Raw genomic sequence first — 16,943 nt, 5'->3', positions numbered from 1 at the left:
ATGTAGAATTTAAAATATATTAATACAAATAAAAATAAAAAAATAAAATTTAAGGCTATATTTAAAATTTTTAACAAATTTAAGCCACACAAAATATACACAATTAATTTTCACAGTGTCCGAAAAATTTTTTTTTTATTTGTGCAGATTTTTTCCCCTTATAAACAAAAAAATATTAATGCAAAATAAAAAAATATAATATTAAAAAAATAAACGCTGTTCTCCAACCACTCCACCCAATCCATTGCGTTTTTTATTTGCTTCCTCTTTCATCTTTCTCTCTCTTCTTCTTCTCTTTCAGTGTGTCTCAGTGTCTTTCCCTTTTTCCCATTTAACTCTCTCACACAGAAACAGAAACAGAAACAGAAAGAGAGAGAGAACAAGAACACGAAGAAGAAGCACGAAGAAGCTCAAAATCTAGAAAGCTTCATTCTACACACAAACTCTATTCAACGAATCGAAGCTGCTTCTTCATTTCTTATATATAAATTATTGTTTATGAAGATAGCATTGTTTTGAAAAATCGAAGCCGCTGTTCTGGCTTTGTTAACGAAACAATGATGTATCGGAGCAAGCGATTCGTGCGTGTTCCGTCGCGGATCCGTGATTCGCCGTCGTTTTGATGGAAACGGCGTCGTTTTCTGTCGACTGTTTCTCCGCTCACACTTCCTGGAGTTCAAAATGTTTCCGTGTAGCTCACGCGCTTTGTTTTCTAGGTCTCGCTGTGTGCTTCGATTCGACGTCGTCGTTCTCGCTGTAAGCTCTCTCTCTTTTTCTATTTTTGTTATTTTGTTTTAATTTTTCAGTTCAATGGTGCTGCGTAGTTTAGTGCTTATGATTAATTTTTGTATATTTTGTCTGAATAATCTGTTTGAACTGTGCTTGGGCTTTAATTTGTAGCTGAGGATGCGTGTAGGTTAGAACATTCTATATTTGGATGTGAAATGAAATCTGTTCTTAATTTTTCCCCCTAATATTTGGTTGTGTTTTTTTTTTTTTTTGACGTGGAAGTTGCTGGTTTGGTCTTTTTGTTTGATTTGAGGGTTTTTGTTTCGTTTCATTTCCGGCTTAGTTATCTTTTGCACGATATTGTTTTGCTTTGAAGGAAGGTTTTTAACTAAACATCCTTGGGGGATAATTGGTTATAGAATATTCATTGCTTTGTTTCTAGTTTCTGTTTTCGGCTTAGTGAAATTCTAAGCTCGAAATTTTGCTGATCTATGATTTGGGGCAATGGTGTTTGATGAGCTAAAGAAAAAGATAAAGATTTCTTACCTTCTCAGTAAGTATGTTTGGATAGCATATACGGTTTCAAACTTTAGGGTTTCTATTTTGACATCGTTTTTGCTAGTGTTTTCTATCATTTCTTAAAAGTGCAATTTGTGTTGCCTCATAAAGTTTGTTGAATGCATTTCGTTTGCATATTATGAAGACCTTGAGTGCTCTAGTCGGATGTCTGTTCTTAAACTGCTGCTTCTTGCCGCAGATTGTATTGATATTGTTTTGGTTGGAAGCTGGTACTGCAAAACCTGTAGAGCACCGACTTCAGTGGGGAAGCTCAGAAGAGAGGACTGGGAATGTTGCCTCGCACTCTTGCATACACGACCAGATAATTGAACAAAGAAAGCGACCTGGTCGCAAGGTGTATTCGGTAACCCCACAGGTGTACGAGCCTGGTGTCTTGAAACCCCTTCAGCACAGAGGCAGGGCATTGCTTGGTGTATCATCATCAGTGGAATCTCAAAAGGATGCAAAACAACCTATAAGGATTTATCTAAATTATGACGCTGTGGGCCACTCGTCTGACAGGGATTGTCGGAAAGTTGGTGATATTGTTAAAGTGAGTGTTCCATATGATTGAAAGAAAGTATCATTTGGAGTGTATATCTAAGCATTGGTATTCTCATTCTCATGTACTTATAAATACATAAAGTTAATGTTTAATTTTATCTTCGCAGCTTGGGGAGCCTCCTTTGGCTTCGCTGCTAGGTTCGCCTTTGTGTAATCCTCATGCTGATCCTCCAATCCTTGGTGATTGTTGGCATAACTGCACTTCTGAAGATATCTCTGGAGAGGACAAAAAGCATCGACTTCGTAAGGTGATTTTCCAATATTTCCTTTTGATTTTGTTTCGTTTCACTATATAACAATATAAGAAAGGCAGCCTGAAGTAAGGAAGCATACCTTGCACTTACGGTTCTGCACCTTATGACTTTCGAATCATATGTTTACAACTTCATTTGTTGATTCAATTGTACCCTTAACTAGGCTGATAGATAGTATTACGTGGTACGCCTTAACTGTTGACACTTTTTTATTTCTCTTTTTCATGGTATTGCTAGAGCAATAATACCAGTTAAATTGTTATTATTTGCATAATTATTGGCAGAGATATTTACCTTTTGGTGGAAACTTATTTCAGGCATTAGGGCAGACAGCTGACTGGTTTAGGAGAGCATTGGCTGTTGAGCCAGTCAAGGGGAACTTGCGATTAAGTGGATATTCTGCATGTGGACAAGATGGAGGTGTGCAGCTTCCACGTGAATATATCGAGGGTATGTATGATTCTTTTGTTATCTGCCTTCTGTGGGAGCTGGGAAATGTAGTTTTTGCTTGTGAATTTAGTAAATGAGGTCTTTGTTCTCCTTTTCCAGAGGGTGTCTCCAATGCCGACTTAGTTCTTTTGGTGACTACGAGACCCACAACTGGGAATACACTTGCTTGGGCAGTTGCATGTGAACGGGATCAATGGGGACGTGCTATAGCTGGTAGATTTTCCTACAAAAATTTATTGTTTATATTTTTGTCTTATCTTGCACTTCGGATGCTTCAGAACTGAAAAAAACTTCTGTTTTGCTGGTGTGAAGGACATGTTAACGTTGCTCCTCGTCATTTGACAGCTGAGGCAGAGACTTTGCTTTCTGCTACTCTGATACACGAGGTCAGTTTGGTTTCTGTGTCTAAATGGGTTGAGAGTGAAGTCCTAAATATCTATTTGTGGCTTTGTTCACCATGGTTGATCCTTTTCAGGTTATGCATGTTCTTGGTTTTGATCCCCATGCCTTTGCTCATTTTAGAGATGAAAGGAAAAGACGCCGTAGTCAGGTAATGGCTGTCTTCGTGCCATATGATTCATCTTTTCTTACAATAACTATATAACTCTAGATATATGAAATGCTTGGGAATAGAGTCCTCATAAGTTTGTGTTTCTATAATAATCAGATATGCAGCATCGTAGTTTAATTTCTTACAATTATAGAAGAGTAAAATTTCTTCATATTGATGTAGACAAAATATAACGGTTCTGGAAAATGGCATATCTATACAGTTGAGAAACTGTAATGCATGCTGCTACATGCCAAGTATTTCCGTCATAGAGAAATAATGCCTAATTTTTCTTGAATATCATATCATCTATATTTTTTCTTTCCAATACTTACATTGGCAATCTTACATTCAGGAATTTACCTGCTTACATTTTTAAATCTCGTCATTCTGTCATTGCAGGTTACTGAACAAATTATGGATGAAAAGATTGGGCGGATGGTAACACGTGTGGTTCTTCCACGTGTTGTCATGCATTCACGACATCATTATGGGGTATTTGCTTGGGAACATATCTCTTTACAATATCAATGTCATTTTGCTGTTTTCATGTTGAAAGTGTCCTTCATCAGAAGATTTTGTTAGGGTTTTAAATAAGTGATCTGTTGGCACTTGGCAGGCATTCTCAGGAAATTTTACTGGTTTAGAGCTGGAAGATGGTGGAGGACGTGGCACATCAGGTTTTGATTTCATCAAATTTTATTTCTTGATACATATTCTTGCCTCCTCTTTTTTTTCACCTCCTTTTCTTTGAAATTCTGTTAACATGTAACTAGATTCACAAATCCTATTATAGGCTAATACTCAATTTCCATTGACAAACATTTTTTAACTATTTATATGAATTACCAAAATCCTCCTCGGTCTATTTCCCCCCTCCCTTCTAAGAGGTAGCCTATAAGACTATCATAATGCCCAAGGGGGGGGGGGGGTTGCAATTGTCCAACCCATGTTTCTTGCAAGACTAATGAATCCTGGCCTATTGTCAGTATTATCTGTGTGAATATGCTGAAATGGTAGGACTGTAATTTATATGCAAAAAGAATGATTAAATAGAACTTCCAGCTTCTTGCTTCTAAACAAAGCATTAGCCTTCCATGACAATCACCTTAGTTGCTTTGAAATCTTCCCCTAAGTTTCTTAAAATAACCAATCGAGAAATGCATGGTAGAAAAGTTCTTCTTACAGACACTGTATGATATTCAAGCATGTACTTCTAATCATGAGCAGATGACCAATCAAAATTTGGTAATTGTATTACAGGGTCTCATTGGGAGAAGAGGCTACTAATGAATGAGATTATGACTGGTTCTGTTGACACAAGATCTGTAGTTTCTAAAATGACATTGGCTCTCTTGGAAGATAGCGGATGGTATAAAGCTAATTATAGCATGGCTGACCGGCTTGATTGGGGTCGCAACCAAGGTAGCGAATTTGTTACCTCCCCTTGCAATCTTTGGAAGGGGGCCTATCGTTGCAACACAACACAGTTCTCAGGTTGTACATATAACAGAGAGGCAGAAGGTTACTGCCCGATTCTAACATATAGTGGAGATCTCCCTCTGTGGGCTCAGTATTTTCCACAAGCTAATAAAGGTACATACTTTCATGATCATGTCTTTATTTATATGATTAGAGGTTGACCCTGCATAGTTGCAGTTTGTTTGTACTTTGTAGTAGTGATCGCCATTTGTCTTTTCAATTGTGTTCTTTATAAACTAAATGTTTAGTTGGCTGTAGTGGAGATCTCACTATTCACTGGCTATTGCAGGCGGCCAATCCTCATTAGCCGATTATTGCACTTATTTTGTTGCATACTCTGATGGATCATGTACAGACACTAACAGTGCTCGTGCACCTGATAGAATGCTTGGTGAAGTCCGAGGAAGTAACTCTAGGTTATCTCTCTGACTGCAAATTCATATGCTTTTCTTGCATTTCTCATGTGCCATAAGGATTTAGATTTGGTAACAGTTGTTTTCCTTTTGATGAAGGTGTATGGCCTCATCATTAGTGCGCACAGGATTTGTACGGGGTTCTACGACCCAGGGAAACGGTTGTTATCAGCACAGGTGTATTAATAATTCTTTGGAGGTATGGTTGTTTGATTGATAAGTGAAATGTTCTCATTATTAAGTGTATGTTACCCTTGCCTTCTTTACCTCTATTGCGGAAGTCCTGAATGAAGCTTCATATGCTATATACAGGTTGCTGTTGATGGTATCTGGAAAGTGTGTCCTCGGGCTGGTGGACCCATTCAGTTTCCTGGCTTTAATGGTGAATATTACCATTCTGTTTGTTTACACATTGATGTTAGATTCCCATTGCATTGACAGTTATCATCCTTCATTGTATTGTCCCATAGGTGAATTAATCTGCCCTGCATACCATGAGCTCTGTAACACAGCCCCAGTGGCTGTGTCTGGGCAATGTCCTAATGCGTGTAACTTCAATGGAGATTGTGTTGAAGGACGCTGCAATTGCTTTCTTGGATTTCATGGTCATGATTGCAGTAAACGTGAGCTCTTATGTCATGCTGTATTTCCGCATACTTATTATTAGTTAATGACTGTTGTTTTAATCTTCCCTCTATTAATGATTGTTGACTTATTCCAGATTCCTGCCCGAGCAACTGCAATGGCAATGGCATCTGTCTCTCAAACGGAATTTGTGAATGTAAAGCTGGCTACACTGGCATTGACTGTTCCACCGGTAATCTGTTAATATTAAGATTCCAAGTTTTACACTAGACTATATATTTCCTTCTTGTTAGTTCCACTGGTTTATTAGTTTCTTAACTTTGTACTATATGAATATGCTTAGTATTTCTTGCTTATAATGTAATTTTAAGTAGCAGCAATATCTTACTTGATTATGGAAAGTACTGCTATGTTGGATTACTTTTCTACGTGCTATGTTGTAGTTCCTTTAGGATAGTTAACCTCCGTTTCATCTGATTAATTTAAGTTCATGTATTTTATTTCTATAATTTTGGAAACACAACTACTAGTTAATTGAAAATTTAAACAGTTGGATCAGTCTTGTTCAACAATAAAAGTAGGCATATATATAATTGGTGAAACTACTATTTATTGACCCGTTCCCAATAATTCATGCAGCGGTTTGTGATGAGCAATGCAGCCTTCATGGTGGGGTTTGTGATAATGGAGTTTGTGAGTTCCGATGTTCGGACTATGCGGGATATACTTGCCAGAACAGCTCAATGCTCCTCTCCAGCCTTTCAGTTTGCAAGGAAGTGCTGGGAAAGGGTATTTCTGGGCAGCATTGTGCACCTAGTGAACCTAGTATTCTGCAGCAGCTAGAAGAAGTGGTTGTCATGCCCAACTACCACCGACTATTTCCTGGTGGTGCAAGGAAATTATTTAATATATTTGGGAGTTCCTACTGTGACGAGGCGGCTAAACGACTTGCATGCTGGGTAAGTTCTATCTTTTCTTTGCTAAAGTTATCCCTACGATTATTTTCCTGTTATTTATTTTCTATGTTTTTAAATAATGGTTTTATTCTTACTCATTGGCAACTCCAATTTTTTTTTCTCTCTGTTTTTTCTTTAGAGTTCACATTACTGTCAAATTTAATGGTTATTCTTATCTAATTTTCTTAAAAGTGATTCTTCAATTTGATTATGCAAATATGCAAAGTAAGTTTTCAGTGGAAAAAGTGATTTTTTGTCAGGGAAAAGCTGAAACAAATGCACTTAGTTCTAAAATAATAAGATATGATGTAGAACCATTAATTGTGACAATAACCCTGACTCTTCAAAATTGTTCTCTCATTAGATCCAACATTGCATTTTGTGGAGAGTAGAACCATTAGATTGTTAAAATTGTTCTCTCACTCTAAATTTGGTAATTTGCCAATTTGTCTGATGAGCATGTTGCATAATTCCTCAGATTTCCATCCAAAAGTGCGACGGTGATGGAGACAACAGGCTTCGAGTATGTCATTCTGCATGCCAGTCATACAATCTAGCATGTGGAGCATCACTGGACTGCACTGACCAAACCCTATTCAGCAGCAAAAAGGAGGGTGAGGGTCAGTGCACTGGCTCCGGTGAGTTGAAACTATCATGGTTTAATCGCGTCCGGAGTAGTTTTACCTTAAGAGAGAGTTCCTCCAAAGGAATATCTGTAAGAGATAGTTAGCTTCATTTTTTTTTCTCTTCTTGGGTGGTTTTAGGTTGTAGTTTCTTTTGTCTTTTAAATAGGGTCATTGTAGAGAAAAATGGTGGTAAGCAACACCTTAGGTTTAGGGATTGGCTTTACTCATCCTAAATTGTCTAGTAGGTTGAATGGATGGGGAGGTTACTGATTTGGCTTTCAAAGAGAGCCTGTTGTAGAGAAAATTGAGACCTATGGAAAGGGTATAATAGTAAATGAGATGAAGAAAGGTGTACCAAAAAAAAAAATGTGATAAAAAAAAAGGAAAAAAAAAAGAAAAAAGAGGAAGGTTACATGGTTTAACAGTGTTTTGGCCGAAGGCCCTTTAAAATGGAAAGTTTTTGCTCTCTAGTCTCTCTACTTCATTCCTAATTCCTTTATCCCGTTCTGATATCTTGTTTTCAATTATGTGTGATTTGTTTCCCTGCGAAATTAATGTTTGCAGTATCGTCTTCAAAGTATCGGAGGGTAAGAATTTCCATGGTCAAGTTTGATGTATAAAATTAATCACGAACCTTGCACATAAAAATTTCTACCGACTATTTATCTCAACATACCCATAGTAAAGTTTATGTTAATCCTGGAAAGGTATAATTGTTACCATGTTAATCATCTAGAAGTTCTAAACCAAACCTCGGAACGTAATGACAAGAAAAACAAGCCGACAAATTTCCTAAAGATGAATGCTTTCAATTAGGCAAAAATTTAATCGATTCTACCGTATTAACGTAACCACTAATACGAAATTATAATGCATTCGCCAAAAATATACGATAATATTGATTATAATGCTATCATATTGGGTCACGATTCAATTGAATTAGTTACCGAATGCAATATCTACAATTGTAATTGTGAATAATATACATTATAACGCATTCACAAGAATATACTATAATTAGTTTTATTTGTATTTTTAGTTTATTTTTGTATGAGTCAAAATGGTCCTGAAGACCTGAACTATAACAATTTCTTTGGTAGCAAAACCAAAAAAGTAAAGGAGGAGAAATATTGAGGAATCCGATCAGTTTCTACTTTAAACTTGTTACTTGTGAATAAAGTAACAATACTAAAAATAAATTTACACACTCTAAATCATAAATTTTACCAGTAAATAAATTTTCAGCATAGACTCCACCCACCATTTAAACCTTTTCAATCATGAGTATATCCTCTTGGTCTTTCTCAGGAACAAAAAGTGCCAAGCAAAGCTTTTGATCTATAGTTTTTCTTGAAGCCCATATTTGAATTTCAACATCTTCATCCAGCATATTCTCTTCAACAACTTCTTTGTGATTGCCATTCAACACATACATGCGACTGATCTTCTTTTCTTTTCCACTTTTGCCCTTCTTCTTGTTCATGTTCCACTGTCCAAGTTTCATCTCAGTTTCCTTCACAGCATCATCAAGACCATCACCGCCATTGGTTCTTGGCTTGTATATTAGTGTCACTGTAATGGTTTTCCGGTCACGGGCATACAACTTCTCTGCTTCTTGATGGAGCATCGTCTTTTCTTCTTCAGTTAAAAAATCAAAACTCTTGATTTGGTTGAACGGCATCGATATCCTAGCATGTGTCCCTGATACATCGGTTTCATACAATAATTTTTGTAGGATAAGACAGATAGGATTTTCTCCACACATCTCTTTGAACTTCGCCTCCAACTCTTGAGGCAATCTTGGCACCGCCGTCAAGGGGGGTCGAACCCGAATCCTTTTGCGGCGGGGTTGATGAGTTTCATGATAAGGGGGTCGAACCCGAATCCTTTTGCGGCGGCGTTGATGAGTTTCATGATCATCTTCATTCCCAACAACCAAGTCATTAGCTTTAACAGTGTTGTCGTCGTTACTGACAACAACATTGTGGCCTTCTTGTTCCAACTTTTCTTTAGCCATTGCTGCAGCAGCTTCTTCGGCTAACAAAACCAAGCCATTCCATTTTGGATTAAGAGTTGCCTGTAACAAGAAAGGCATGATTGTAAAACTGGAGTGTAATGTGAGTGTTCTTGGAATGGAATGTAAGAGTTTCTTAATATGGAAAGTGAAATATATAGTGTTCGTTTGAGTGCTTCATAAAAAGGAAGAAAATCTGGCTGAATGGTTTATTTAAATTTAATTGATATGATATGATATGATATGATCTTGTTTTGTTTTAATTTTAAATCAAATTAATTATCTTTGATTTATCATACAGTTAAAACAGGCAAACAGAAGTATCATTTAATTTTTAAACTTTAAAAACCTAACTAAAAATTTAATATAATTATAGCAACTCAATAATTAAATCGTAGATAAAAGTATAAACAATTTTATGTTTATGATACTATATTAAAATTAAGTTGACTTGAATGTTGGTGCTACTAATAATAATCAGTGTATGTATGTGTTCATTTTCATTGTTTAAAGTTTAATTTATTTATCAAACTAATTATTCAGTTTACTTTTGAAAAACAAAAACCAAAAAAAATCTTCTAAAGATTTGGCCAAAAATAAATATCACAACAAAAAAGAAAAAATAATAATTTGAGTCAATTTAAGTTATTTTCATAGAGCATTTTTATTTTGCATTCTTTACTTGATCCGAATAGAAATTATAAAATTACTCCTCTTTATCTATTTTTGTTTTAATTTTAAATCAAATTTATCTTTGATTTATCATACGCTTAAATCAGCTGTGTATGTGTTCATCTTCATTGTTTAAAATTAAAAAAAAAAACTAACTAAATATGGCAATATCTTTTACTTTTGGCGCAAGCAATACATTTTTCATTTTACTTTGTTTAAATTTCATTTGATAAGAAGTAATTTTAATAACAAACCACAACGGTTAAACAAGTTACCAAATTTGTTTTATTATTATTATTATTATCTAAAAAGATAAAATTTTATTTGTATCGTTATCTTATCAAATTAAATATACAATACGGATCCTTTATATCCCCTTCACTTTGATAGCTGACCTCTAATAATAATTTCAGCAATTAGGATTTCACAGATTTACCAAATTTTGAATTTATTTAAATTTATAATGATATTTAAATTAAAAAAATATTATTAGAATATTTATTTTTATGTTTAAAGGAGAATGAATTGTGAAATATTAAGTAGAGACCTAATTATAAAATTTTAAATTAACCTAATTAAAATTTTAATATAATTATAAGGGCTCAATAATTAAACCGTAGATAAAAGTATAACCAATTTTATGTTTATAATACTATATTAAAATGAAATCGACTTAAATGTTGGTGCTACTAATAAGAATCAGTGTGTGTTCATCTTCATTGTTTAAAGCTTAATTTATTTATCAAACTAATAGTTTACTTTTGCAACAAAAAAAAATCTCTTAAAGATTTGACAAAAAATAAAGATCACAACGGAAAATTTTTTTTAGTTAATTTAAGTTATTTTCATAGAGCATTTTTGTTTTGTATTTTTTACTTTTTTTTTTAATTAGGAGTAAGACTCGAATTCGAAATATTTGAGTGTGAGTGAAGAGAATATACCATTTGAATTATCCTAAAAAAAAAATATAAAATTACTCCTCACAAATTCTGATAGAATGAACAATGAAAAAAAAAAAAAAAAACCACTACATGAAGAGGCAGCTCCTCAATTCTAATTAAATATGATTATTAAATTAACTAAAATAGAATCTTAGCACTTAATTTCATGTGGAGTTAATAGGTAAAAATAATTAAATAATAATTTAATTAAATCTATCAAATTATTTAATAATTTTCGGTTATTAATTTCACATAAAATTCTTTATCTAAGGTTTTCACCTTTAACTAATAAACCAATCACAAACACCCTTTCTTTAACACTAACAAGTAACAACTATATAACCCAAAAAAAAAAAACCTAAGATTTAGGATTTATGAGGATTCTGTGGGGGCAAAAAGTGATGATGTAATTTGTTCCAGAACATGTACAAGTGCTTGAAGCATCATCATAAGCATAACATAACTATAAGCTCTTGGACGTGCAATCTTAAACATTTTTGAGTAATTTGTAGGTGGGCATGTCTGTGGTGTTCCGTGCTCCCCGGTGCAACAATATTCCGGACTGTTGAATGCCGCACACACGCTATTGCATGCAACTACCAAACTGGTAACATCTTTTACCTGTAACTCCTTTAGACAGTTATCATTTAAGTCAGAAACGTAGCTAGCATATTGACAGTTACCGGTTCCTCCGGTTGCATGTACCCCCATTGGAACATTGTAACCGTCTACCAAGCTCACATCATAAAAGTTCATATTGCCATTGCCGGCATTTCCAACCGTGAACCCGGCCAGTGTTACCGGCAGAACACTTCCGCCGATACACTTGAGGCCACCGAAACAGTCTCCGATAGCACATTCACCTTTACCGGTCCTATCAAAATTGCACTCGGTTCTAGTCCAAAACCGTCCTGACCAACCAGCCGGCACATTTAAAAAAACCGGGTCTTAGAGAAAGTTTCGTGTAAATAATATTTGGGCAGTTGCCGAAAAGACTTCCGGGCCAAACAGTGTATTTGCAATTGTTTTGTAGGGTGAATAATGTGGTTGATGCAATATCACCTGCCAATATATTCATCTATCAGTGTTTTTTTTTTTTTTTTGACAAAAATATTCAAGTGCTTTGAAATTATAATTTTAGTATACTTGCAATGGCGTGCCAAATCCAAAAAAACGGTCGCTAGTAATATGAAAATGTTTTCATAAAGATGATTGATAAAAATTATTAGATGATTAAATATTTAATATAACATGTATCAATATTTTAATTATCATTTTCCCGTAAAATTATTTTTAAGTCAGTAGTAAAAAAGAGTGCATACACCAATATTTATCATCTGCTAATGAAGAATGATGGCAACCAAAACACAATTTTTTTTTTCATAAGTATTTAAATAGTTTTTTAGAAAATTATAATTTGATTTTAAAAATTGTACCACACATTAATACTATATATTTTCATAAATTAAAAATAAAAAAAATATTTATGAACTTATCTAAACAGGTCCTAATTAATTAATACAATTATTTTATTTCAAAAAAAAAATATTTAGGAAGATTAATTAAAATATAAAATTTATATTTTAATCATAAAAGAGGCATGATTCGAACTTGATTCAAAATTAATAGAGTACAAATAATAAATTCAATCCAAAAAATATGCCTTAGACTGAGTCAAATTTTTGAACACTCTAAGATGAATGATAAAGATATAAAGTATAAAATAGGATTTTTACTAATAACACAAACTTATCTATAACAAACTTTATTATTTTGTTATCTTCATTAAAAACTAAAATTACTTTTTGGATCCTATAAAACATATGCAGCTCTTTCAATTTCTACATATAGATTGATTAACTTGTTTACAAGTGTTCTTATTAATTAATAGTACAATTATCCCCAATTGAAATGTAAGTGGAAACCAAATAAAGCAAAAGAATTTGCCTTTTTTCTGTTTGATTTTGTTGGTTGCTTTTGCTTTATTTTCTAGCTTGCTTGGACCAATTGGTGTTTAAGGTTGTTCCTCTCTTTCTAAGTGGTACTGCTGTATTGATTTAAACATGCACCAAGAAGTTCAGACTTTAAAGATGTTCAAATTTATATGATATTTGCTAGACTCCATCAAGGGAAAACTATTAGTTTTCCATGGTGCTTTTTTCTTTAGTGTGTTCTTGATGTCAATAAATATTTACCATTATTATAAACTTTACTACTGTAGATACTGATTCATATAAATTGATGTCCTTGTTCATAAACGGTGAAAATAAAATCAAAATCCTATAGTCAAAGATGGTTGGTGCAGTTTATAATAATAACTGATTGCTTACTAAACAAAAAAAAATCAAAGTTAAAATCTTGTAACTCTGGCGAGATTAGGTTTAAAGGAATTATTCATAATTTATTGCTGGAAAATCCTATTATTTATTGTTATTTTCGATGTGATGGACCTTGGTTCAAATGTTTGTTATTTTCATCTGGTTATGTTTATAATATTATATTAAAATGAACTCGACGTCTCGACTTGAATGTTGGTGCTACTAATAAGAATCAGTGTATGTGTTCATCTTCATTGTTTAAAGTTTAATTTATTTATCAAACTAATAAGTTTACTTTTGCAACAAAAAAAATCTGGTTAAGATTTAGCCAAAAATAAAGATCACAAGGAAAAAAAAATATCAATAATTTGAGTTGATTTAAGCTATTTTCATAAGGCATTTTTCTTTTGTATTTTTTACTTGATCCTAAGAGAAAATATAAAATTACTCCTCTATAAATTTTCGTAGAACGAAAAATACAAAAAAGAAAAAAAAAACGTTACATAAAGATGCAACTCCTCAATTCTAATTAAATATGATTAAATTAATTAAAAAAAATTTAAATACAGTTAATTTCATGTGAAGTTGATAGGTGAGAATTTTTAGATAATAATTTAGTTAAATCTATCAAATCATTTAACGATTCTCAACTATCAACTTCATATAAAGTTAACTGCATTCAAGTTTTTCATCGTTAACTAATAAACCAACCACAAACACCCTTTCTTTTAACAATAACAACTATGTAACTAAAAAAAACCCAAGAGATTTAGGACTTATGAGGATTCTGTGGGGCAAAAGGTGATGGTGTAACTTGCTCCAAAACATGTACAAGTGCTTGAAGCATCATCATAAGCATAACTATAAGCTCTTGGACATGCAATCTTAAACATTTTTGAGTAATTTGTAGGTGGGCATGTCTGTGGTGTTCCGTGCTCTCCGGTGCAACAATACTCCGGACGGTTGAAGGCCGCACACGCGCTCTTGCATGCAACTACCAAACCGGTAACATCTTTTACCTGTAACTCCTTTGGACAGTTATCATTTAGGTCAGAAACGCAGCCAGCATATTGACAGTTACCGGTTCCTCCGGTTGCATGTACCCCCATAGGAACATTGTAACCGTCTACCAAGCTCACATCATAAAAGTCCATATTGCCATTGCCGGCATTTCCAACCGTGAACTCGGCCAGTGTTACCGGCGGAGCACCTCCGCCGATACACTTGAGGCCACCGAGACAGTCTCCGGTAGCACATTTGCCGTTACCGGTCCTATCAAAATTGCACTCGGTTCTAGCCCAAAAACGTCCTGACCAACCAGCCGGAACATTTGATCGGGCCGAAGAACCGGGTCTTAGAGAAAGATCGGTGTCAAGAATATTTGGGCCATTGCCGGAAAGACTTCCGGGCCAAACAGTGTATTTGCAATTGTTGCGTAGGGTGAATAATGTGGCTGATGCAACATTACCTGCCAATATATACATTCATGAGGTTTTTTTTTTTTTTTTGGGACAAAAATATTCAAGTGCTTTGAAATTATAATTTTAATATACTTGCAATGGCATGCCAAATCTAAAAAAAATGGTCACTAGTAATATGAAAATGTTTTCATAAAGATGATTGATAAAAATTACTAGATGATTAAATTATTTAATATAACATATATCAATATCTTAATTTTTATTTTCACATAAAATTATTTTTAAGTGAGCAAGAAAAAAAGTGCATACAACAATATTTATCATCTGGTAATCAAGAATGATGACCGGTTGACAACCAGAACACAAATTAAAATTTTTTTTTTGGCAAACATTTAATTTGAATATAATAAGAAACCCAAGAATGCTGGCCCAAAAGTTAGTTAACCTTCTTTTTATTTTAAGGAAAGAAAAAGTTACAAGTCCAAAAAAAAAACAGGAAAGAAAAAGTTAAGGAAAAAGCTATGAATAAAAAAGAAAATAAGGCCCACCCAAAAAAAAAAAAGAAAGCTAACTTATACACATATATGCTATGTCATATGATTAACATATACTACATAAATATTAAGGAACAACAATGCTAGGAACCAAGAGGGTGCAGCAGAAAATCAGCCAAATGCTTCTGAGTTCTACGTTGTACTTATGCTAGGCATTAGGATGTTTCTTCTACTAAGTATCATAATGTTTTTTTCTCATAATAAATGAATGTTCTTTTATATATTTTATAAATTTTTTTATATACTAAGAATCGGAATTATTGGAAGCAGAGTTTCGTGATTTCCGTCCCTAATTTTCTAACCTAATTCTCTAACGTATCATTCAGAATTTTAATTTGGGGTGAGAAGCAATTAATATCAAATATTATAAATTAAAAACAAATAAAATTAATTAAATATAATTATAAATTAGTTAAGTTGTTTACTTTGTAGTTGATCACCTCTTGGTTTTATATACTTTTCCATTAACCATTAAGAAATAAATAATTATCTAAAAATTAAAAAAAGGTTAATGAATAAATAGTCAAATTGGCAGTATTAAACTATTAATTATTAAATACGCGTGTAAATATACAACAACAAAAAAAATGCATATAAGAATGTAAAAAGAGGGAGTTATTGTTATTTACCCAAGAGGATGAATAGCCAGAAGAATGCCTGAGACATTGAGCTCGAGGATATAGTTATGGCTTTGATCGATACAAAAAAGTTGTAAAAGAAAGAAAGAAGGAAGCAAGGAATAGTAATGAGATTGAGAATGAAAATTGAGGGCTAAAGAGAGTTCAATTTATAATTAGTTCAAACCGTAACCATTTTGGAGAAACTATATGATATAATAATTCATTAATTTGGCCCTATCTTTCTGTGATCCATGTAAGGTTGTGGGTGATCTTGTGATGAAACTTTGCCAATTCTGCTGTCCATATATATGATCAAATTATATATATTCTATTCGATTTTACATGACAAATAATATAAATGCCAATATCAAATCGGAGTTTTTTTTTTTTTTTAAATACATGTTTTAGTTATATTTAGGATTACGATATTAGAAATGTAGTTTCGCGATGTTTTTTATGAGACGAATTGTTTAGACGCTTTTTTTATGATCTTAAAAAAAGAAGTTTGATAATATTATTCTAGAAAAAAATTTAATAAAAAGATTCAAGAAATTTTGAATTGAAATTAAAAGACTAGTATTACCTTAATTCAAAGAATGACCAATTATTCAGTTGATTTTATGGCTAAAAATATCAACTCAAACGTGAAAGAATATGTGAAATGACTTCAGTTTTAGAATGAATATATCATTTCATATGCTTAGATAGGAATCAAGCCAATTAACTTGACTAATTGGTAATTATAGGCTTCATGTTCTCTTATTATCATTTGTTTTCAATTTGTGTTAGAAGTTAAAAACTAATTTAATTTGAATGAAATAAACATATATGCATAAAAAAATTTTTTAATTAACTTTTAAAATTATAATTTATATACATTTGAAAAAAAATTTTCAAGCTCCACCAATGCTGGTATATGAATTAATGAATGAATGTCTTATAATTATTACACGTCACTCAATCACAATGATGTTAACTTTTCTCTAATATCCTATCAAAAAGTTTCTTTTTTCTACGTGGATCTTTTCTGGTATCTCTAGAAAACTTAATGATATCAATACCTTTTAAATACTTTTGATTAAAAATCTATCATATGTATATCCTATTCGGTATTTAATTATATTTACTTTATATCAAATTTATTATTCAGTAACACGTGCATCTATATAAACACACAAGATGCCAATGAGTTATAGCTCAAATGGCATAGTCTCCCCATACTCAATTAAGAGATTG

General features: G+C 33.0%; 1 protein-coding gene and 2 pseudogenes across 1 annotated transcript; 1 reads left to right on the top strand and 2 right to left on the bottom strand.

The window, feature by feature from the left end:
* Positions 1 to 225: 225 nt before the first annotated feature.
* Positions 226 to 7,637, top strand: LOC107605731 (metalloendopeptidase / zinc ion binding protein). The gene is made up of 17 exons (XM_016307700.2): positions 226 to 756; positions 1,487 to 1,840; positions 1,959 to 2,099; positions 2,423 to 2,555; positions 2,655 to 2,768; positions 2,868 to 2,941; positions 3,031 to 3,105; positions 3,508 to 3,600; positions 3,725 to 3,785; positions 4,369 to 4,701; positions 4,877 to 5,003; positions 5,100 to 5,199; positions 5,313 to 5,382; positions 5,471 to 5,623; positions 5,722 to 5,817; positions 6,225 to 6,544; positions 7,020 to 7,637. The coding sequence occupies exons 1-17, from the start codon at positions 682 to 684 to the stop codon at positions 7,269 to 7,271; spliced, it is 2,571 nt and encodes an 856-aa protein (XP_016163186.1). The 5' UTR covers positions 226 to 681; the 3' UTR covers positions 7,272 to 7,637.
* Positions 7,638 to 11,152: 3,515 nt separating this feature from the next.
* On the bottom strand, positions 11,153 to 11,872 carry LOC107647811 (pathogenesis-related protein 5 pseudogene; annotated as a pseudogene).
* A 1,923-nt stretch (positions 11,873 to 13,795) lies between these two features.
* LOC107605730 (pathogenesis-related protein 5 pseudogene) lies at positions 13,796 to 15,224 on the bottom strand (annotated as a pseudogene).
* Positions 15,225 to 16,943: the final 1,719 nt, after the last annotated feature.

The sequence above is a fragment of the Arachis ipaensis genome, chromosome B6 (genome assembly GCF_059453495.1).
Source record: "Arachis ipaensis isolate K30076 ecotype BB chromosome B6, ASM5945349v1, whole genome shotgun sequence".
In the NCBI taxonomy this organism is placed as follows: Eukaryota; Viridiplantae; Streptophyta; class Magnoliopsida; order Fabales; family Fabaceae; genus Arachis; species Arachis ipaensis.
This window is presented reverse-complemented; position numbering and strand designations above follow the sequence as displayed.